Here is a 22,336-nt window from a genome sequence, read left to right on the forward strand (position 1 = left end):
CGCGTCGCCAGCCCACGCCCGCTGCCTCAGGGGCACGGAAAGGGGGCGGGGGGCTTTCTGCTCCTGTGCATCCTCTGGTTTTCAAACACGGAACCGTTCTATATAGACATTAAGTACACCTTCCTCTCCCCTCTCAAAATAGCTCTAGAAATCTTCCTGTGTCACCTGGTCTGGCTCTGATTAATTATCGTTTTGTTTCTTAATACTTGTTTGTTTACTTTTTGAAGTTTATTTATTTAAGTACTCTCTGCACCCCACGTGGGGCTCGAACTCACGACCCCAAGATGGAGAGCCGCACGCTCTTCTGACTGAGCCCGCCAGGCGCCCCTGTGATTCTTTTAAGCGGCTGCGTATATCAGCTTATGGACTGGCCATAATTTACTCAAACATTCTTTCACCTGCTGACTGGGGTCACATAATATGCAGGATTTTTCCTTTTTCTTTTTGGAATTGCAAACACTGCCACAGTGAAGACACATTTGCAGATTTTAAGGACGGCGGCGCTTTCGGTTAATGGGCAAGGGTCCCAGAGCGGCTGAAGGGTGCATATTCTATCTCGGAAGAGATACGGTTCACAGAATGGTCCCCAGAAGGCGGGAGCCCGGCGTCCCCACTGCCAGCGCCTGGCCGTCTCCCTGCCCTCGCTGCCCTGATGAGGGCAAGTGTTTAGACGGCGGGAGTGATACGGTCAGGGGCCACTTTCGCTCGCCTTCGTGACTGCTCTCGCCGGGCCACCAGGTGTCCGTGAACGACCTCGCCCGCCATCCCCTCTGGCCGGCCGCCTTCGGGCTTGCCAACGCCACACCTCTAAGATAGACATACTTTCGCTCTTGGGAGTTTACTTATTTTTCCCATTTAATTCTTTAATGTACCCATCTATTTGTATAAGACAGAGAGCCCACTTCATTCTTGTAGCCGAGTAGCCAGCTGCGCTCATGACTTTTGCTAAATGAGCTACACTTTTCCCAGCACCTCCGTCGACCACGCCACGTTTCTATTCTCTTCTACTGACCTCTTGGTCTACTCTCAGGTGTACCATGAAAACTTGATCATGGTGGCTTAATGTTTCCTTGGTCATTAATTCTTGCACATTTTTCCACATGTATTCTAGGGAGACTTTGTTCAGTTAAAAAGACACTATGGCAGGGCACCTGGGTGGCTCAGTCGGTTAAGCATCCGACTTTGGATCTGGGCTCAGGTCATGTCAGTTTGTGGGATCGAGCCCCACGTTGGGCTCTGCACCGACACTGTGGAACCTGCTTGGGATTCTCTCTCTTCCTCTCTCTCCCCCTCTTCTGATTGTGCTCTCTCTCTCTGTGTCTCTCTCAAAATAGATAAATGAACTTAAAAAAACGCTGCCGTGTTCTAATGAAGCCCGCACACCGGGACACTGGCCACTGCACCCACGGCATGCATCGTGGCCAGCTTTCCCGGCGGTCTTCTGTCTGCTGCTGAGCGTTTCACACCTTCCTTCCTACAGGCCCTGTGTGTGCAGGGAGGGCCGGATGCTCACACTCAAACCAGTGGGTGTCCCCATTCCCGCGGGGCACAGGGCTCCCTGCAGCTCCCCAGAGAAGCCCCCCGCCCTCAGGGACGCTCGGGCCCACGGGGGCGGCGCGTTGGGGAGAAAGAGCCCCCAGCGGTACCCAGTGCCTGGAGCGGGCCCTGCCAGTGCCCAGCCTCGAGGCCTGAGGCCGGGCTGGGACAGGATGTGGGAAGGGGGAGGGCTGTGCCCCCGGCTCTCCATCACTGTCATCTTTGCTTACTTCTTGCTCCACTAAAACCAGAGACAAATGAAATGTCTCAATGGCGGTTAAAGGTGAGTCCAAACAGAGTAGCCTAAATCTGACATGACATGTCTGTCACTCTACAGATGTCCTTAAAGAATGAGAACTGTTCTACCTGGTGATCAATTCCAGGTAAGCAAATATATTTTAATTTTGTGTTGCTTATAATGTGTTGGGAAATACGGGCTGCAGAGAACTCAAACTATTCCTTGTGTCGCCAGAATCATCCCTACTTCTCGTCTCATACAGAAGGGGCCCAAGCACGTGAGCGCTTTGTCAGGTGTCATAAAGCTTAAGTCGCTGCAGGTAGTGGGACAACCTTATCCACCTGAGAAGAAGAAACCTCAGCTCAGCCCACCGCAGGCGCTAAGCCTGAAAATCCGTGTGTGAAAGAAACGCCGGGTATGAGGCCGCGGACGCAGTCACGTACTCCACACCCTGCGGGCCCGCGGCACAGAGGCCGAGAGCAGAGACGCTGCGGAATTTGCTGGAGCTGCGCCGCCCTGCACGAGGGGACTGGGCTCCCGAGCCCCCAGGCCTGCCGCGAGGACTGTCAAACGATGAACAGGGCACCCTGCCCTGCCACGGGGCTCAGCAGGCGTCCTGACGGATGCAATACTCACATAGGAGTTGACGGGACACCGCCTCAGCAGTAAGCCCCAAGCTCCCGGCGGGGCAGCTGGGAGGGTGCCCCGCAGCAGTGCTACATCCCTTCCTGGCTGAGCAGCACCCTTGTGATAGCGCGTCGAATCCAAGTGTCCTGTCCCGCCAAGGAGGTCCTGTGGCGGCCGGCGCCCCCTCCTGTGTCCCCGCGCGGAGCCTCGGCCCCCTAGGCGGGGCTTGCCGGCGAGAGCCCACTCTCCCTGCTCCAGGCGTTTGCCCCCCACCCGAGGTCAATGCTGAACCCCCAGCAGCTCCTTCAGCCCCACGGCGCTCACCGGGACCCCTCCAATGGCCTCTTCCATTCTTAGAACTTGCCTTTCCTTGAGCCGTATGTGCGCTTCCCTAACAAGACAAGGAGTGAGTGGTAGCATTGAAACGTAGTGGCGGGTCCTTGGTATGATTTTAGAGTCCCTGGTTGGGTGCATCACATCCCACCATCTCTTGTCCCCCCGCAGTCATTCAAACTTGGTATATCAAAAACTCCAGTGACGTGAAGGGTACGGAAGATTCCTGCTAACTGGGGGTCAAGGACGAACTACAGGATCCTTTGAGTAGACGGATGCTGTTTAACTAACACCCACTGGGCGTTACTGGAGAGCAGGGGACACAAAACTGTCCACAGAACGATGGCCGTGTTCGGCATTCCCTGTCCCGCTGGCCTGAAGGCCTCTGGGCGGGAAGGGAGGAAGCGTGGCTACAAAGGTCAGAATCACGGTGCCCGATCTGCGTCCCTGCCCAGGACCAGAGGGTGAGGGGGCAGGCAATCGAGTTCTGACTAAGCGATCTTTGGCAACAAACAATTTCCTGTTCCTTCCACAACCAAGAGTCAAAAGCCTTGACAGTCTATAGGCAAAAATGATGTCGTTCCTGTGAGGGTAAGAAAATTAACTCGCTCCTTCCCCGGTTTAAACTGGCTATTACGTAGGACTGTCTACTCGAATCTTCTCTTCTTGAAGTCTAGTTAAGTGCCCTGCTGAGCGTCACCTGGTGCTCACCCCTCACTCAAACAGAAGCTCGTGGCTCTAAGAATAGCAGGGCCACCACGGCCAGGCTTAGGATCGGAGCACAGTGACGGGAGAAGCACCTTGGGGAACGATTTCAGATTAGATGTGTCTGGAGGGAAAAATTCATGCAGGACAGAATAAATACTTAACGAAGCTTTAGAAATCTGCAACCGTCGACTAATGCGGCACCTCTGAAGTTACAAACCCTAAAAACACTTCGAAGACGTTCATTTCAGAAAAGGGAAACCAAGGAGGATAACTTGCTCCTAAACCGTCTGTTTCCTCCACTTGTCTCACCACCACCCCCCACCCCCTCCCTCGCTCCCAAACCCGTTCCTAAAGTAACAAGTTCCTTACAGAAATCATAGGCAGGACACGAAACGGGGTGCTTTTTATGATTTCTTACCTTCACTATGCTGATAGGCTTTCGGGATAAGTGGAAACTGGCATACAGCAAAAATGTCAAAACAAAAATGAAGGCTCTGTACCTGAAACACAGAACAGAGGTGGGGGGTGACGTAAAACGATAGAAGATGCATTAAGAGTACACGTGTTTCCCTTGCCTCCGGAGACATAGCTAGAAAATGAAGTTACTGCCTGTGCTCTCTTCCGGGATTTTGATGGTTCGGGTCTCGTATTTAGTTTTGAGTTTCTTTTCGTGTCTGGCGTAAGAAAGCGGTCCGGTTCCATTCTTCTGCATGTCACTGTCCAGTTTTCCCAGCACCACTGGTCGAAGACACCGTCTTTTCCCGTTGCGTATTCTTGCCTCCTTTGTTGAAGATTAATTGACCACACGTTACGATCGTGGCTTTATTTCTGGGTTTTCTACTCTGTTCTACTGACCTATGTGTCTATTGTTGTGCTGGTACCACACTACTTTGATTACTGCAGCTCTGTAGTATCTCTTGAAATCTGGGATTATGACGCCTCCAGTTTTTTCAAGAGTGCTTTGGTTATTCGGGGTCTTTTGCGGTTCCATACACATTTTAGGGGTGCTTGCTCTAGGGCTGAGAAAAGTCCTCTTGGTATCTGATAGGGTTTGCGTGGAGTCTATAGATTGCTTTGGGTAGTACAGACGTTTTAACAATGTTTGTTTTTCCTGTGCATGAGCATGGAATGGCTTTCCATTTCTTTGCACCATTTTGACTTTCTTTTGTCAATGTTTCATAGTTTTCAGGATACAGGTGTTTCACCTCTTTGGTTAAGTTTATTCCTCAACATTTTGTTGGTTTTGGTACAACTGTAAACAGGGTTGTTTTCTCAATTTCACTTTCTGCTCCTTCATTATTAGCGTATGGAAATGCACCAGGGGCACCCGGGTGGTTCAGCCGGTTAAGTGTCAATTCTTGATTTTGGTTCAGGTTGTAATCCCAGGGTCATGGGACCGAGCGCCACGTTGGGCTCTGTGCTGGGTGTGGAGCTTCCCTGGGATTCTCTCTCTCTCCCCCTCTGCTCTGCCCCCTCCCCACCTCACGCTCTTTCTCTCTCAAACTAAAAATAAATAAAATGCTCTAATTATGCTAAAAAAAAAAAAAAAGAGAGAGAGAAATGCAACAGTTTTCTGTAACCTTTCTATGACCTTACTGAGTTCATTTATCAGCTCTAGTAGATTTTTGGTGGAGTCTTTCGGGTTTTCTATATCATCTATCACGTCACTGTAAATAGCGAGAGTTTTGTTTCTTCCTTACCAACCTGGATGCCTTTTATTTCCTTTTGTTGTTGGGTTACTGAAGGTACGGCTTCCGGTACTATGTTGAAAAACAGTGGTGAGAGCAGACATCCCTGTCTTGTTCCTGACCTTGGGGGAAAAGCTCTGTGTTTCCCTACTGAGTATGCGGTTCGCTGTGGGTTTTTCATATATGGTCTTTATGATGTTGAGGTACGTTCCCTTTAGACCTACTCTGTTGAGGGTTTTTATCATGAACGGATGTTATACTTTGTCAAATGCTTTTTGAAAGCATTTTGACATGCTTTGAAATGATCTTATGGTTTTTCTACTTCCTCTTATTGATGTAAGGTATCGTGCTGATTGTTTTGCGAACACTGAACTACACTGGCATCCCAGGAATAAATCCCCTTGATCATGGCGTATGATTTTTTTGATTTATTGTTGGATTTGGTTTGATGATATTTTGTTAAGGACTTTCACATCTATATTCATGAGAGATACTGGCCTGAGGAGATAAAAATCCTTAAAGAGAGGGGTGCCTGGGTGGCTCAGTCAGTTAAGTGTCCGACTTTGGCTCAGGTCATGATCTCACGGTGTGTGCACTTGAGCCCTGTGTTGGGCTCTTACTGGCAGTGTGGAGCCTACTTGGGATTCTAGCTCTCTCCTCTCTCTCTGCCCCTACTCCAGTCCTGTTTTCTCTCTCTCAAAATAAATAAACTTAAAAAAATCCCTGAAGAGAGCATAGGCAGTGATTGCTCTAACATCGGTTATAGCAACATCTTTCTAGATGTGTCTCCCAAGGCAAAAGAAATAAAAGCAAAAATAAACTACTGGGACTACATCAAAATAAAAAGCTTCTGCACAGTAAAGGAAACAATCAAGAAAACGAAAAGGCAACCTACCGAATGGGAGAAGATATTTGCAAATGACATATCTGATAAAGGGTTAGTAGCCAAATATATGAAGAATTGTTACAACTCAACACCCCAAAAATGAATAACCCAATTTAAAAATGGGCAGAAGACATGAACCGACACTTCTCCGAAGAAGGCACCCAGATGGCCAACAGACACATGAAAAGAGGCTCAGCATCACTCACCATCAGGAAAATGCAAACCAAAGCTACCCTGTGATATCCCTTCACAGCTGTCAGAATGGCTACAATCAACAACACGAGAAACAACAGGTGTTGGTGAGAATGCGGAGGAAGGGGAACCCGGGTGCACCGTTGGTGGGAATGCAAACTGGTGCAGCCACTCTAGGGAACAGTATGGCGGTTCCTTCCGAGGTTAAAAATAGAACTACCCTATGATCCAGGAATCACAATACTGAGTATTTACCTCCCAAATACAAAAACACGAATTTGGGGGAATATGTGCGCCCCTATGTTTACAGCAGCATCATCTACAGTAGCCAAATTATGGAAACAGCCCAAGTGTCCACCAACTGACGAATGGATAAGGTAGATGTGGTAGACATATACACTGGAATATTACTCAACCATTAAAAAGTGAAATCTTGCCACTCGCTTGCAGGGACATGAGCGGAACTAGAGAGTATAACGTTAAGTGAAATAAGTCAGTCAGAGAAAGACAAATATTATACGGTTTCACTCACATGTGGAATTTAAGAAACCAAACAAATGAATAAAGGAAAAGAAGAGAGAGAGTCAAACCAAGGAACAGACTCTTAACTATAGAGACTGATGGTCACCAGAGGGGAAGTGGGTGGGGGCAAGCGTGAGTAGGTGATGGAGACTAAGGAGGGCACTTATCAGGATGAAAATAAGTAAGTAAATAAATACATACATACTAAAACACTGTAACTGTATTGTATTTTAATGTACTTAATGTGTTTTAATTTTGTAATGTTTTTATTTTATTTTTTGAAAGAGAGGGACAGAGCACAAGCAGAGAAGGGGCAGAGAGAGAGGGAGACATAGAATCTGAAGCAGGCTCAGGCTCCGAGCTGTCAGCACAGAGCCCAACGCGGGGCTCAGACTCACAAACCGCGAGATCATTAGCTGAGCTGAGTCGGACGCTTAACCAACTGAGCCACCCGGGCGCCCCTGTACTGGATGCATTTTAAATTGTCTTATGCTGTATATTGTTCATTCAGTCCTATATCATTATTAATCCTGTATGCAGGATGCCCATAATATTACATTTAAAAAATCTGCCACTTTTGTCCAAACCGAAGCTATTCAAATATTCGTTAAAAAAAACGACTACAAAGAGAAATCTGAGATGCGGAATATGAACAGAGTCCATAAAGTAGACAGAAAGAAACCGTCATCTAGTCTGTAACAGAATTGACTGCAAATTTCTTGTAAGCCTACTATCCTGGGTGTTTCAGATCCTGTTTATTTTTTACTTTTTTGTTTCTGTGCAACTTGGTAGAAGGACACAAGAAAGGCAGGAATATAAATATCTCAGGCACCTCCACGAGAAAGTCAGCGATGCAGACGTGCGACAATCAAGGCCGAAGACGTGGGAAACCCTGGCCTAAAGCCTTGCTGCTCTTCTCGGCTTATATGGAAAGCAAACCGAGAGTAAGACTGAAATGAATCTGAATCAGAGACTCAAGAAAAGATAATTGTGTAAGAAGATAAAAGTTTTTCCAGCTTTAGAGTTTGAGCCACTTTCTACAAAAGTATTTCTCAGAGAGGGAGACAGGTGAGCAGGAAGAGTATTCGGCCAGAGATGAGAGCAGGGGCCTCTACCTGCTCTCAGGTAGAGGCAGGCCCCTCGTTTCGGGAGGCGCAGCCCCCAACCCTGAAGAACCTGCCTGTTTCGGTCTGAAAAGGCCACTGAGCTTCCAAAAGAGTGTCCACTTTGGCGGGTAGTGACCTCCGGTGGAGGCATGGGTGACAGAAGGGGGCGAGTCGGGGCTCCACCTCCACAGGGACCCCGACCTGCCCCCACCTGGGCACGGGGCTCCCTTCTCCAGTCTCCACAAGGAGTATGAACACCGGTCTGGGACTGAGTCGGCTCCAGCACCTGCCGGACCAGAGTCTGAGAGAAGAATCTGGAGCCTTCGAGGATGCTATATAACACCGGTTCGCGAGTGTGTTATCAGCCAGGAGAAATCCGAATTCCATCGTCATTCCGCTCAGGAATTTGACAGAGTGGCTTTTGGGCTCACGCTCTCCACTCTCCACCCAGACATAAACGGAATATTCTACTTACAAATACTTGATTTTTATTAGATACATTAACATGTTTATTAAATAGAGTCAAAAAACCCAGACATAAAGAGCTCCTCGGTTCGTCCAGATAACATCTGAAGAGCCCGGGGGCCCTACCCTACCCTGCATTCCTGGATGGTGCAGTCCGTCCAGGTTATTGGGACTTAGTGGACAACCCGGGCCTCCACCCTCCACCTCGAGGCTGCCGTCCTCCCTCCCTGGGCCTCCAACTTTACTCCCCGGGCCGCTGCCTCCTTCCCTAACTGGCAGTTCTACAGTGGGCACTCACCAGCGCAGGGCCTGGTGGGTGAAGGTCGTTCCCCTGACTGCCCCTCGCTGGGGGATGCCCCCTGAGTACAGGGGCCGCAGAGGGGAGCTGTACGTGCTTCCAGACCAATCTGAATTTTCCGTGATGCATCAGCGTCTTTGGGGAGGGGATGTGCCGAGAGGCCGGCAGGGTTCTCTGAGAGAAGCTGTCCTGAAGTCAGGGCGAAGGGTGAACATACACGGCGAACTGGAGTTTTCTTGGAGATGGAAACTGTGTCTCCCAAAAAGGAAAGCCGTATCTTTGATTGAGCCAGTGTCAGGGCCGACGGTCCTTCCTCCCTCTCTTTCCTCCTCTTGTTTACGTGGGACTTGGGGAGGGGGTAGAGCCCGCAGCAGAGGTCGACTTTTCCCCTTCCAGAAGGCCTGGCCACAGCAGCCACGTCACTACGCCTGTCCTGGAGAGGGAGCAGACGCTCGACTTCCTCGGGGTTACCCGGGGTTACGGGACCCAAGCCCTACGCGGCCCTCCTGATTCCTTTTCCCACTTTGTAGTTCTACCCTCCTTTTTCTGTCTTTATCGTTTACGAAACAAGATTGTGGATGCTTATTTGTTCTATTATCCACTTTGTACCGGGTTGAATAATGTCTCCCCCCCCAGCCCTCCCTCCTCCCAATTCAAGTCCATCCAGAAACCTCAGAATGTGACCTTATTTGGAAACAGAGTCCTGGGGCTGTAATTAGTTGAGGTCATACTTAGCTCATGTGCGACCTCAAATCAAATGAGATCCTAAATCCAATGACTGCTATCTTTATAAAAGGCCGTGTGAAGACACAGGGACAGGCAGGGCAGAGGGCCAGGTGACCGCAGAGGCACAGCCAAGCCAAGGACTGCCAGCAACCACAGAAGCCAGGAGAGGCAGGAGGAGGCCTTCCCTGCACCCTGCGGACCAGCCGACACCTGGATCTCTGACTTCCAGCCTCCAGGACGGTGGGAGGAAATTTCTGCTGTCAGGAGCCCTACAGTTTGTGGTCCTTTGTTACAGCAGCCTTGGGAAACGGACACCATCCCATGCTTTTATTTTTGTGTTGTGTTACACACGGGCTTGTGGACACTAAACAGGAACCCTTACAAATGAGCTGCCTGACACTTTCATTCCTGGCTGTTCCGCCTGCTTTTTGTAGGGACGTCTGACGGTGGCCTCGTCCGCGTCTATCGGTACCACAAGAACAGCGTGCGGGTTCACAGCACGTCTCTAGCAAAAACAGAGCACATGTCGGCAGCGACAGCCCAGGACAGCTGTGCACTTCCAGAGTGTGCTCGGACGTGTTCTTGAATATCGCAGGTGTCCCCAGACGGATAGCAGCCTGCTTCCACCTGGGAGATTCGGGGCAGAGTATCCGTTTCCTCCTCTGAGTGTTACCGCTCTGAGTTATATGCAGCTAATGATGCATGCTTTAGACGAGGGTAACAGAGCAATACGGTTTGGCACAGACACCAGCCCACAGGCTTCATCTGGAAACGATGAAACCGCGCACGGCCGTGATGGGAGTCCTTTTCAGAGCATCCTAAAGCAGAGACAGGATGTCGGTGTGGTGTTAGCAGTGGCCACTTGGCTAAGGGGCTGTCTGCCCCTGTCTGTCCCTCAGGGGAAGCCGCACCTTTTCTAAGCAATAAACGGAGGAACCGTGGGGACATACGTGGAGACCACACGGCCGCCCTGTCCCTCCAACCTCCTCAACAATGTGCGCACGGAAGCTTCAGGCTTGAAGCAGTGATCCTGACGGTCACGGGACGGCGGTGTGCCATCGCGGGCCCGGCTGCTCTACTTAGCGGCTGGCACTCCACTTGGAGAGGGGCTTCCTTTCTCCCGTTTGTGCATTCACTCACTTACGGCAGTGTGCACTCATTAGATTCTTAGTGTATCCAATGGGCTATAATCCGTTCCTGGTATCATTTATTTTCATTTTTTTTTTTTCTGGAGAGAGAACTTGGGCACGCGCACATGAGCAGGGGAGAGGGGTGGGGGGAGAGAGAGAAAGAAGAGAGACTGATTGATCCTTAAGCAGGCTCCATGCTGATGGACTGTGGACTAGCTGCAGTTCAAGAGTACTTCTGCCCGAGGTTCACTCTACTCAAGACCCTCAAGACCGAATGTCCCGGGGGCTCCGGGGGCGCTCAGGCGGGTGAGCGTCCGACTTCGGCTCAGGTCACGATCTCATGGTCAGCGGGCTCGAGCCCCGTGTCGGACTCTGTGCCGACAGCTCGGCGCCTGGAGCCTGGTCCGGATTCTGTGTCTCCCTCTCTCTCTCTGCTCCTCCCCCGCTCATGCTCTGTCTCTGTCTCTCAAAACTAAACATTAAAAAAAAAAAAAGACTGAACGTTCCAGGAGAGACCAACAGCCCATCCTGGGTCCTACCCTGCCTCCCGGGGGACACGGGCTGTGTGAGAACTGCCACAGGAACAGAGCCTCAAGGGCCTCCGCTGGCCACCATAACGGACCCGAAAGCATGAGACTTACCCACCTGCTGAGACAGGGAAACTAAAGGGACCCCATAAAAAACTGCTCTTTTCTGTCTTTTTCCTGTTTCTAGTTTTTTGCTAAGGCCTACACCCCTGCCTTACACACCTGTTACAGAACAGGTAACATATGTCCTCCTTGTCAAGGTCAAGGAGTCAATGACTTCTTTGGAGTCTTCTTCGAGCACAAGAGATGACATCTAAGGAGTGACTGGGCGGGTCCTCATCAACGGCATGAATGTTTTCCCAAGACTATGGACTCACCAAGACCCCTGGCCCCAGGGCATCAGTGACTGGTGGACGACACCTAAGCACTCGTCTCGGTCTTTGTTCCTGGATTTTGAGAAGACACAGGCACTAGACCACCATCAATAAAAACCCCAGGCCCCAAGCAAACAGGAGACTCCCTCTTCTTTCCTCTCCGAGTCTCCCAAATGCTCTGTCTGTATCCACACTCTCTCCGTATCTTTAATAAACTCTGTTTATTACTTCCTCTCGGCTCACGTTTCATTTCTATCCTGTGTGAAACCCAGAGCCCTTCTTGGCTGGTCCTGTGGGCCCCCCTCTGGGTCCAGGGACCCAGCCGGCCTGCGTCACTCCCACAACTGCACATGAAGGAGGGAAGTCAGGTCCCCAAAGGACATCAAGGTGCTGTTAGGAAGGGCAATGCATGCTGGGAGAAAAACATAAAGCCCTTCGGAGGAATCTTAAAGCCAGCTCTCTCGTTTTACAGGGAAGGAAGCTGGGTCCAGAAAGGTTCAATAACTTTTGAAGGTCAAAGAGCAAGTCTGAGGCAGAGATGGAAGTGATACTCTATACCCTTGCTACCCCAAGTGCTGTCTACGGACTCCGCATCCCCTGGGAGACGCAGATTCTCTGGCCCCACTCCAGACCTCCCAAGTCAGCAACGCATTTTAACAAGTTCTCGGGGTGATTTACACGTGCGCTAAAGTGTGAGAAGCTCTGTTCTACCCCTGCCTCAACCTGAAAAAAGAAAAAGAATTTGTGACATTCAGGGGTTCTTCCAAGTTCTTTGTGATATCCTTGCAATTTTCCTCTGGGAGTTTAAACATTGTACCAAAAGAGAGTTACAAAACAGACAAAGAAACGGAAGAGAAGCACCCAGAAGATGAAAGGTAAGTGTGTAAAGGCTTGTGGCCGGGTTACTGGTAGACATGAAGTGAGCTGACGCGGGAACCACTCTGGAAAGGAGGCAAATGTCTGTGGCCACACCGGAGACCCCGTGGGTGCCCACCAACCAGCAGGGGCCTGAGAAGCAGGGAACAGTGTGATGCCACCAGTGGGCTGTCGTGGCAGAGAAGGAGGTTCCAGAATACACCACTATGGCATAAGAACTATTTTGAATAGAAGGCATTTGAGTTCCCGAAATCTCTTCCCTGCCCGAAAGCACAGCCACCTAGGACAACTCAAGTGTCCTTCTGCATACATATGTGATCCCATACATATGTGATCATATTTGTCTTTTGTGGTTTAATTCGCATGCCCCCAAAGAAAGAACCTAAGAGGGTATGGGCAATCTTGTTTCTTCCCAATAGAGATCAGCAGGGAAGAGAAGCCTTTGAGAGGGCGGGCCGGACAATGCAGAGCCTGACTCTAGGCTGCCCTCACCCTCTTCTTCCTCCAAGGAGCCTGGGGTTCCTGAACCCACCATGAGAAGGACATGCCAGGAGAGGCTGCTCTCAGAACAGAAAGTGGTGTTCGGGTCTGCATCTAACTTTTTCTCCCAGCAAGTTCTGCCCCAGCTAAGCCACTCGCTGAGTTTGGAGTTAATGTACTTATTTCACCCGCAGCCCTCTTGTTTTTCTTTCACTCCTGCCGGGAGCCAGTGGCCATTTTCCTGTGCAGACTGCGGTCATTACAGAAACTACCGAAGACCGTGAAGGGGTCCGAACACCGTCACCACCAGAACCGAAGATGGAAGACGGTTTGGCAACAATCCGGCTCACAGTCTGCACCACTGACAGGCCACTCAAAGGTCGCAGGGAGGCCGGTCGCCCACGGGACTTCCTAACGCCACCGGCCGTGCGGTGTCCCCGGCACAGGGCAGCGGGCCTGGCCGGTGCCAGCACTCACCACTGGTCCCGGGAGAAGGAGATGATGAAGCGGATGCCGGCAGGGAGGGGAGCCATTTACGCCGCTCTGACCACGGAGCTCCGGTCACAAGGCAGGATGCTTCCTCAACAGGCTCCTGACCCCGGCTCCAAGGATTTCCCTCTGGCCGCTGCGGCTCACGCGGACTGGAAAGCGCGCCGAGGCGTCCTGCTGGTTCTCGCCGGCCCTCTTCCGTCCAGCAGAGGCTCGGCTCTCTACAAGGAGGACGAGGAATGGAAAAGTCGGCTGTCGTGACCGGCGCACGCCGGTGGGGTCCCCGGCTGAAGGAACACCCTGGACGGCTGCCGGCCGGCCCACGGCAAAGCTGGACGCCCAGCACGACGGGGAACTCCCGCCGTGAGTGCTGCAAGGCGGCCACAGAGTGTCCACCCTCGGGGACGGCTTGTTCAAAGATCACAGGAATGAGTTTCACCTGATGTTCTGATGAAGCCTCAGGCGACCCAGGGCTCGCCTCCATGTGGGAGACGCGTACAGATCAACCCCTTGGCTCTTAACCACGGTGCTCCTCAGAGCTAGTATTAGCCTTGTGCCCGGTGGCTACGCCACGTGCTCAATTACCAGGGCACGCCAGGACCCCGGACACGCTCGATTCCGCCCACCGCGGACCAGGCCACGTCTGGGCCGCGCTAACAGAGAGGAACGCAGGCCTAGACAAGAGGGCAGATCAGCAAACCGATCGCTGAACTGTGGCCGCGCGGCTCAATGGAAACACACCGAATGCCACGGGAAGGAACTCGACTGCGTATCTGCCTCTCCGTTCCTCATCTCCTGTGCTCACCTCAGAGACCCCCAGCACCCCAGGGAGATCTGTCCCCTGTCCCAAAGCCAACCTCATGACTTGTGTTATTTTCCAGTCTCTCCGCTATGCTTGGCAACAAGGAGTCTTTTGGACCGTTGCGTTAAATAACACGGTACACGGTGCATTGTAGGACCCTGGCCAAAAATTCTCCGGCTTGTATACTTTTTCAAAGAAAGCTACTTTGAGTAAACATTAATCTCAATCTAAAGCAGCTGAAATTTATTTAACGTCTTCAAGCAACTTCCTCGGGATAACAAACAAGCAAAGCAAATAGGAGAGTCGGAGCACTAAGCTCCTAAGTGCCTGGGCGTCTCCTCCTCTTTCACTCCAGCCCTCCCTTCTTCCTCCGCACACCTTCTTCAAGGATCTCCCTGCATGGCGGTAGAGAAAAATTCAAAATCCTTGCTGAGTTTTCATCCCAGAAGCCCCGACCCTGAACCCTCCACCCAGGGAGGCAGTGCAGAGGTGAGTCTGCTCCAGCCAGAACTGTGCCGTAACTTCCGCCAGCCTGCTGCACCACCCCTCCCAACCCCGCCACCCCGCCACCCCGCCTTGGGCTGGGTGACCCTGGGCACACTGCTTAAACTGTCTGCTCCCTTGCGGTCCCTGCCTAAAAGATAGGGATGATGGCACCTACATTTTAGGGTTGTTATGAAGAGGACGGGAGATTGCCCGTGGAAAACCCTTCACACAGGGCCTGGTGTGGAAGATGCTTGGTAAATAGCAGCTAGTGTTCTTGTGAATACGGATGAGGGAGGCCCAGGACTGCCGGGGACGGCCCCGCTCCCATGACCGAGGTTTAGAACTTCGCACGCAGCAAGGGCTCAAGAGATGTGTGAAATGAATCTCCACCAATGCTTCAAAAATGTTTTTGCTCAAAATCTAGATTTACAAAATATTTTACTAAAACTCTGCTCAAAATGAGTGGGCCCCTGCTTGAGCCTAAATCTATTTTGAGAAACAATCTTGCGACAATGACCTCGTAGTGAACGATTTGATTTTAACTTCACAGTGCCTGAAAATGGATGGTCAGAGTCCGATTTCTTCCTCTGTCCAAACACTGCTTCTCTAGGCACGGCTTATCTAGGAATATTCTATTGTCACCTGAATCAATCAATCAACCGACCAATCTCAATTCTGGTAAAACCTGTAATTTCAAAAAAAAATTAAAAAATCCAAAAGGCACTGGAAAACAGCAGGGGAAGAAAACGTCAATCTCTTTTTAAAACAACAGCGGATTTTCCCCCTGTACAGTGGGTGAAAGCCAAGGGCTGTAATTCTCATAGCAAGTGCAGTTAAGCTGCATAAAGGTAGTGATTTTACACGCGCGATGTTAAGAGCTCAACTTAATGAGGCTCCTTCCTCCAGAGCCCGGGCGGTGCCCACTGAGAAGCATTCCACGGAGAGCCGGCCGAGCCCTCTGAGGTTCACGGCGAGGACTCCTGTAACCACCGTGAGGCACGGCGTTCCCTTCTACGGAGGACGGCAGGGACAGATGGCTCGCCTGGGCTGGACACTGGGCAAATTCAGGTCCAGATCCTCTCAGCCCCGTCCTCCCTCCCACCTCGCTTCCTCCAGGCTGTCCTGTCCCCTCCAGAGAGCACAGAAGAACGAGGCAAAGCACCTGCTTGACATCCTGTGTTTGGCATGCAGCCCAATCACGTAAAAAGGAGACAGACTTTTCCCCCCAGTCGTTCTTTCCAGGCGCCCCTGGAACTCAACATTCGGGAGAGAAGTCAGAATGTCCAGTGTCATTCTATCACCAAAGACAGCAACTTTAGGACCCCCCACCAACTCTGTTAAAATCTGCCACAGGCACGTTTTCACACCCACCTTCTGGAAGAGCCCAACCCAGCCAGCTAGGAGAGGAGTGACCCGAGGGAGACCTGCGTTCCCCAGGGCGGCCTCAGACCCTCCACTGGTGGCCCGGCAGTGGCTCCGTGCGCTCTTCCAAGCAAAAATAAGGAGACTGAAAGGAGGTAATGGCAAGAGTAAGGCGGAAAGGGTCTTTCCAGAACTGAGTGCTGCTGTAAACGATCTACACAACCCTGAGCACATTTTGAATGACCTACTTAAAGACAAAGTTTTAAAAGTGGGCCTTATTTTAAGACAAACATGGATGGGAAGTGCATGCCCCTCCCCCCCAAAAGTTTTTCTTTTTTCTTGAGAGAGAGAGAGAGAGAGAGAGAGAGAAGAAGAAGGAGGAGGAGGGGAGGAGAGAGAACGAATACAGCTTCCTTCCCAGAGAAAATAATTTCTGCGGTTGGTACTTTAAAGGCTCTATTCCATATTAAAGATTAATGACAATGGCCACTGTGTGTTTCCCGGGGTTCAAACACAAAAAAGGACTCCTCTACCTGTACCACTGTCCTTGCCTCCCCCCGCAGACAGAACATCAAAGGTGTGCACAAAACAGAAGCTGCAGATGCCGGTTCAAGACTACATGGTGAGACACTGAAGGTCTGGAGCCTTGACCCACAAGGACACCAGCGAAGGGGCCTGGGAGGAAATCTAACACAGTCACCAACTCAAACAACTTGACAGGATTTCAGATCCGAGGCAGGCAGCACGTTCCCGGCAGCGAGCTCAGGGAAGCCGGAGGAGAGGCAGGCGTTACAATTCATTCCCCTTTTAGAAAGAAATTCCGACCTGGGGGCCGAGGGCTGGGGCTTTCCAGGGTCCTCCGTTCAAATGCAAATCCGGGCGGTGCGCCCCGGTCGCCGGGTCACCGGGATGGGCCGCGTGGCCGCTGGGGCGGGGAGGGCCGGAAGGTGGGAGAAAGAGGAAAAAAGAGCCCGATGGGTGGTGGTCGGCAGGTGGGGGACGTCCCGGCGCTCCCCTCCCGATCCACAAGGTCGCTGTCACTCGCGTCGGCCGGGAGGCTCACGAGCCCGGGAACCAGCCGCGCCGCACGCAAACCGCCCAGAGGCCCAGGGCGCCGGCGCCCCGAGCCTCCGGGACGGCTGTTCCGCCGGCTCCTCCCCGGCGGCCGGTCCCGGGGGAGGCGGACTCGGCGGCACGCCCACGTCCCCGGCGCGCGGCGGACAATGCGCGGGGCTCCTCCCGCGGCGGCCCCGGTCCCCCAATGCCAGCGCGGCCGGGGCGGGGTGGGGAGGGGGGCCCGCAGGACCGCTCGGCCCGCCCCTGCCCCCACTTGCCCGGGGTCCCCGCGCCGCTCGGGTCCCTCCGGACGCACGGAAGGAGTCGAGACTCCCGGGCCCAGGCCAAAGCCAAGCACAAAGGCCGGCGGGGCGGGGAGCAGCCGGCGCGCCGGGACCGGCCCCGCCGCGGCAGGTGCCGCGCCGCCGCCAAGCCCGAGGACGCCCACCCCGCGCCGCTCTCCCCGCCCAGCCCCTAGCCCTGTCCCCGTGCCTCACCTGCGCCGCAGCCCGACCCGGCCGCCGCGGGCGCTTCCTGCTCGCGACTTCCTGGGGCGGCGCGCGGAGGCCCCGCCGGCCCCGCCGCCCGTTTCACTTTCCTGCGGGCCGTGGGGCGCCGGGGCCCGGGCGGCGGCGGGCGGCGCGGCCCTCCCTCTCCGGCTCATCCCCCTCCTCCGATCCTCCCCTCCCTCCCCCCCTCTATCCACGCCTCAGCTCCCGCCCCGGGGCGCGTCCAGGGTCCCAAACAGCCCCGGGGGCGCCCCCACGCGAGCGGCGCTGCCGGCCCGCCGGCTGCTGGGGCCCCCAGGCCATCCCCCCGGGCGGTATTTCGGCGGCCGTCCTGTGTCCTTGCACCTGCCGGCGGGCTCCCGGGCATTCATTGGCTTGTTCTCCACTGACCAACGGGGAGCCCCCCCCCCCCCCCCCGGGGCCCTTAGTCCTCAAGGCAGTTCTTGCCGACCAGCAGCAAAGAGACAAAGCGACGCGTCCCGCGGGAAGGCCCAGCGCTAAAAAGGGCGTGCCTTGGGCTACTGGCCTTTATTCCTATCGTCCCTTCTCAAGGGTCAGAATCAGGAAAGTAGCATCGTATTAAGTGAAAGTGGGAGCCTTCTTTTATCACGTCTGGATGCGCATGACCCACGGCAGCTCACAGGGTTAGACGGACAAGCCCAGCCTGGCTCCAGTCACCTGCACCCGTTGCACTTGCTGGTGTCTTCACACATGGTCCCTGTCCCCCCCCCCCCCCACACACAACAATTGTCCTCTGCATCCCGCTCTCACTTTTGGCCCCCAACTGACCTTGGGCAGCCGCCAGAGGGCCCCATGATGCTCCTACAGCACCCACAGAGCACCCTCTGTAGGCACAGAGCATCCAAGCCCAGCTCCCAGAGGAGCACCTCCCAGGAAGAGCAAAGCGCAGCAGAAAACACATCTTGCAGATGAAATTCCAGGAAGTGGCTGCCCCCAGCTAAAACTAAAAACAATGCTTAGGGCTAAAACAATCCAGGGCCTCCCTGTGAAAACCTTGAGGTCTGTAGGGACAGCGGCCCACACCGACCTGCCCTGCCCCGCCCAACATCTCCCTCGGGCCAGCACCCTCCTCCCCTGCCAGGCTCGCGGTTTCCCCTGGGGCCCCGTTCTGTTTCTAGAACACTGTTACCCTTTTCTGTTGGCTGAGTTGACTCGTGTCCAATGCACCGCTTACTTGGCTTCTGCAAAGTTTCTCCATGCAGAAAGGAAACCTGAGGGCTGCAGGTGGCCCCGGGGTTCGGCCACAGGACACCTGCTGGGGATGGCCGCAGGCCCCTCAACGTCTCTCTGCCTTTGGCAGGGTCTCTGCCAGTCCCTTCTCCCTTTCCTGACTCTCCATTCTGAGTGATCCCCAAACCCGCCCAGTGTGGCCCCCAGCTCGTCCTAGCTCACCCCTCCTCTGGTACTCCTGCAGGGTCTGCTCAGGGCTCCTTGTCTGTCACTGAACATGTGCATTAGCTGTCCCCTCCCCCCACTTCTAGGCTCTCCCTCAGGCACCCACTCTCCCAGCTGCACCAAATCGCCCTCCTGAAGCAGCTGGGATCCTGTCATTCCCAACGAAAACCCTTCACGACGCCCCTTGGCCCGCAGGAACACCACCTGGTCCTTTAGTAGCGGGACAACAGGCCTGACCCGCGCTTACAGCTTCCTGCCCAAGCTTTGTCGCTTCCAAGAGGCGCGCTTTCTCCCACACAAGGCCGTTTCTGCCTTGCCCTCTGACCTCAGCCGGTCCGGTGGCCTCAAACCCTCCACTCTCTCCGTCTTCCCAGTCTGCGCTGCGTTTCCTGGGGGCGGTAGAAACCAGTTTATCCCGACTTATCACCAGGAACCGGTCCCAGTTATTTCTAAATCTACCTCCTGGCCCCCGGGCTGGGGTTGCAGAGATTCTCAGGGTCCGGCCCTGACTCAGAAGACACCGGTCTCTGTTTGCCAGCTGCGTGAAGGAAGGCGGTGCCAAGGGATGGCGTCTCCTGACGGTTCTCACAACACCTCCTCCCAGAGAGAGTGGTGTTTGTATGGCACACAGACCAGAGGGAGCCGGGCGGTCTTCATGGTGTTTGCTGAGAGTGTCAGTCTTTTAATTTTAGAAATGACGACAATATTTATCTTTTATAAAATATTAATCGGGTATGCGATCATAAGAAACACCTAAAAATGTATTAGGGGAGATAATAAATTTGCGTCAGACTCCCCAAATAAGACAGGTCGCACTTTGAAATGAAGACCTGTGATTGCGTCACGATGAGAACGCACCAGGCTTGACGGTGAAGACGCCGCACGCAGGTTCAGGACGGAGGGCGCAGCTCGCACGTCACCACTGAGACGCTTTCTTTGTGCGACCAGATAATTTTAAAGCCATTTGTTGCCATCACAGATCTTACAACAGTTGAAATTGTAAAGAATCTAACAGCTCTTCCTTTCCTTTCATTGACACGTCATGTGGAAATTTCTTAGAACAGAACGAATTCCAATCCAGTTGAACTTCTCATATCCAGCATTTCCAAATCGTGACCAGGCGCGCCAGGCCACAGGCGGTGTGCCCTCGGGGGGCCACTGACACAGCCGAGGGCCAGGGCTCCACACGGACGAGCCCAGGGTGGCCAGACTTGGGGCTGGTCAGCCGAACACACCTCGCCCGGCCGGGGGGGGGCGGGGGGGGGGCGGCCTCTGCTTTAACCCCAAACTTCCATGCTTGCTGTCAATGTTTTGATGCTATTTCGGTAAAAGAGCCACAGACCAAACGAGGGGCAAGCTCTTTCTTATCCAACAGATGCTTACTGCTTGCCTAGAGCGGCCAGCCCTGTGCCGGGCGCTGAGGCCTCCAAGTCAGCAAGGGGCCTTGACTCTGAAAAGTTCATAGAGCAAGAGGCCGGGTGCACTCCAAAGCAAATCGACGTGAGCGTGAGGAAGGGGCATTTCTTAGGGCCGCCGTGACCAAGTACCTCAAACTGGGTAGCTTCGAACGGCAGAAGTTTATGGTCTCCCAGCTCTGGAGGCCGGAAGTCTAAGATCAAGGCTGTGCTCCCTCTGGAGCCTCCAGGGAAGAATGTGCTTCGGGCCTTTCTCTTAGCTTCCGGGGTTGCTGGCAATCCTCGGGGTTTCTCAGCTTGCGGACACCAGGCTCCAAGCTACCCGTCGTCGCGCTGCGTCTCCATGTCTCCCCTCTTATGAGGACACCAGTCGTTGGATTTCGGGTGCACCCCGCTCCAACATGACCTCATCTTAACTATTTACATCTGCAGCCTCATTTCCAAGTCAGGTCACGTTCTGAGGCTCCGGGAAGGACAAGGATGTGTGCGGCAGGGGGCAGAGCCTGGTACGGGGGGCGTTCCATAAGCTCGAGCAGGGCACAGGGTGTAGGGAAACTAATGGGGGAACGCATCCTTAGGCTAGCAACATCAGGAAGCTGCTAGCACGGCAGGCGGAGCTGAGGCTGTGGCCAGAGGTGCTCGGCAGGAGGGGGCTGGGGCTTGGGAGCGGGGAGGACTGCCGTCTGGCGGTGGCCTGGCAGGGACCGAGCAGGGAGTGAACAGTCCTCTCCCTCAAGTCCTACTCTCCCACTGACCCAAGCCAAGAGGCAGGTAGAGGCGATGGGGCCCCACTGCCACAGCACGGCTCTGGGAGGCAGAGACAGACGTGATGCTCAGAGAGCACCCGGCTAGGGAACATGTCACACAGATAACCAGCGATCACAGCACTGTTACACGTGATAACAGGGGGCATACAGGGTGCAAGAGAGCCGCTCCTGTGGCTGTCCGGGCCCGAGATATGGCTGCTGGGGAGCACGGGTTGGAGAAAGATCTACGAGACCAGAGGGAGGAGGCAACGGAGAGATAGGAGCCAGGGCTGGCCCCCACATGCCTGACTTGGACAGCTAAGTGAGTGGCGGAGTCGTTAGGGAGACATGGATGCGGGACACAGACTTGGGGGGCAGGCGGGAGAGGAACATGTTTGTACTTGTTGAGCATTTGGCCCAGGGGACCCGTCAGTGCAGATGCTGACCGGGGCTGGATGTGTGGCTTTAGACTCTCTGGAAGAATTCTAGGCTGGTGGGGGCGGCTGGGTGTGGATAGCAATGCACAGCAGGGGAGAAGCTCGCCTAGGCAGGAGACTAAGACGGAACCCAGGGAGGCCAACATTTAGGGGCCGGACAGAGAGGAGAAGCTGGAAGCCGCGGACACAGTGGTGGGAGAGGCCGGCAGGCGGTGATGTCCAAGGGCCCGAGGAAGGCAGTTTCCAGAAGGGGAGGGAGAAGGCCAGATGCAGCACAGGAGTCACGGTTTACAGGCTTGGCCCAGAAGGCGGGGACTGAAGCTTCCAGGGGGGCGGGCAGACCTTCGTAGGGGACTGAGTGGGAGCAGCAAGCAGAGGCCGCATAAAGCAGACAGACCATTTCAGGAGGGTTCGCTGAGCCTGGGAGGAGAGAGAAGGACCCAAAGCTGGAGGAGGACCCGGGGAGGAGGAAGGGCACGTTTGAGGCGTCTGGACGTTTCCAAGCACAGGTGGAAGGGGACAGGACATGAGAGTGAAGCCCGTGGGCCCATCACGCACTTCATCCACTGCCAACACGTGGCCGACTGGGCCTCCTCCTTCTGTCGACCCCCTTCCCGTCCCAGGACCGTTCTGCCGCAAATCCCAGACACGGCCGTATTTCATCGGCAAATTTTCAGGATGTGTCTCTAAAAGATAGGGTTTTAAACACCACCACAACCCCATCGTCGTGGCTCCCCAAACAAGAATAATCCCCATAACAGCATCAAATACCCAGCCTGTGCTCTCTCTCCTCCCTGACTCCCTACGTTCTCACTATTGTATTTGTTTTTAAAGTGTGTCCATTTGAGGGACAGGGAGAGAGAGGGAGGGAGAGGGAGGGAGAGGGAGGGAGAGGGAGGGAGAGGG

At 53.8% G+C, this 22,336-nt stretch overlaps 1 protein-coding gene across 8 annotated transcripts in view; it reads right to left on the reverse strand.

Moving 5' to 3' along the window:
- Window positions 1-22,336, reverse strand: part of SLC37A1 (solute carrier family 37 member 1) — a 77,005-nt gene that overhangs the window by 46,310 nt on the left and 8,359 nt on the right. For 4 of the 8 annotated variants that reach the window (XM_049627812.1, XM_049627811.1, XM_049627813.1 and 1 more), the window contains exon 4: window positions 3,861-3,942. In XM_049627812.1, coding sequence (XP_049483769.1) covers window positions 3,861-3,942 — 82 coding nt within the window. Of the gene's footprint in view, window positions 1-3,860; window positions 3,943-13,189; window positions 13,423-16,676; window positions 17,187-17,404; window positions 17,513-22,336 lie in introns of those variants that run through there. The other 4 variants (XM_049627817.1, XM_049627814.1, XM_049627816.1 and 1 more) reach the window with 3 other exon arrangements.

This window comes from Panthera uncia, chromosome C2, assembly GCF_023721935.1.
Source record: "Panthera uncia isolate 11264 chromosome C2, Puncia_PCG_1.0, whole genome shotgun sequence".
Lineage (NCBI taxonomy): Eukaryota > Metazoa > Chordata > Mammalia > Carnivora > Felidae > Panthera > Panthera uncia.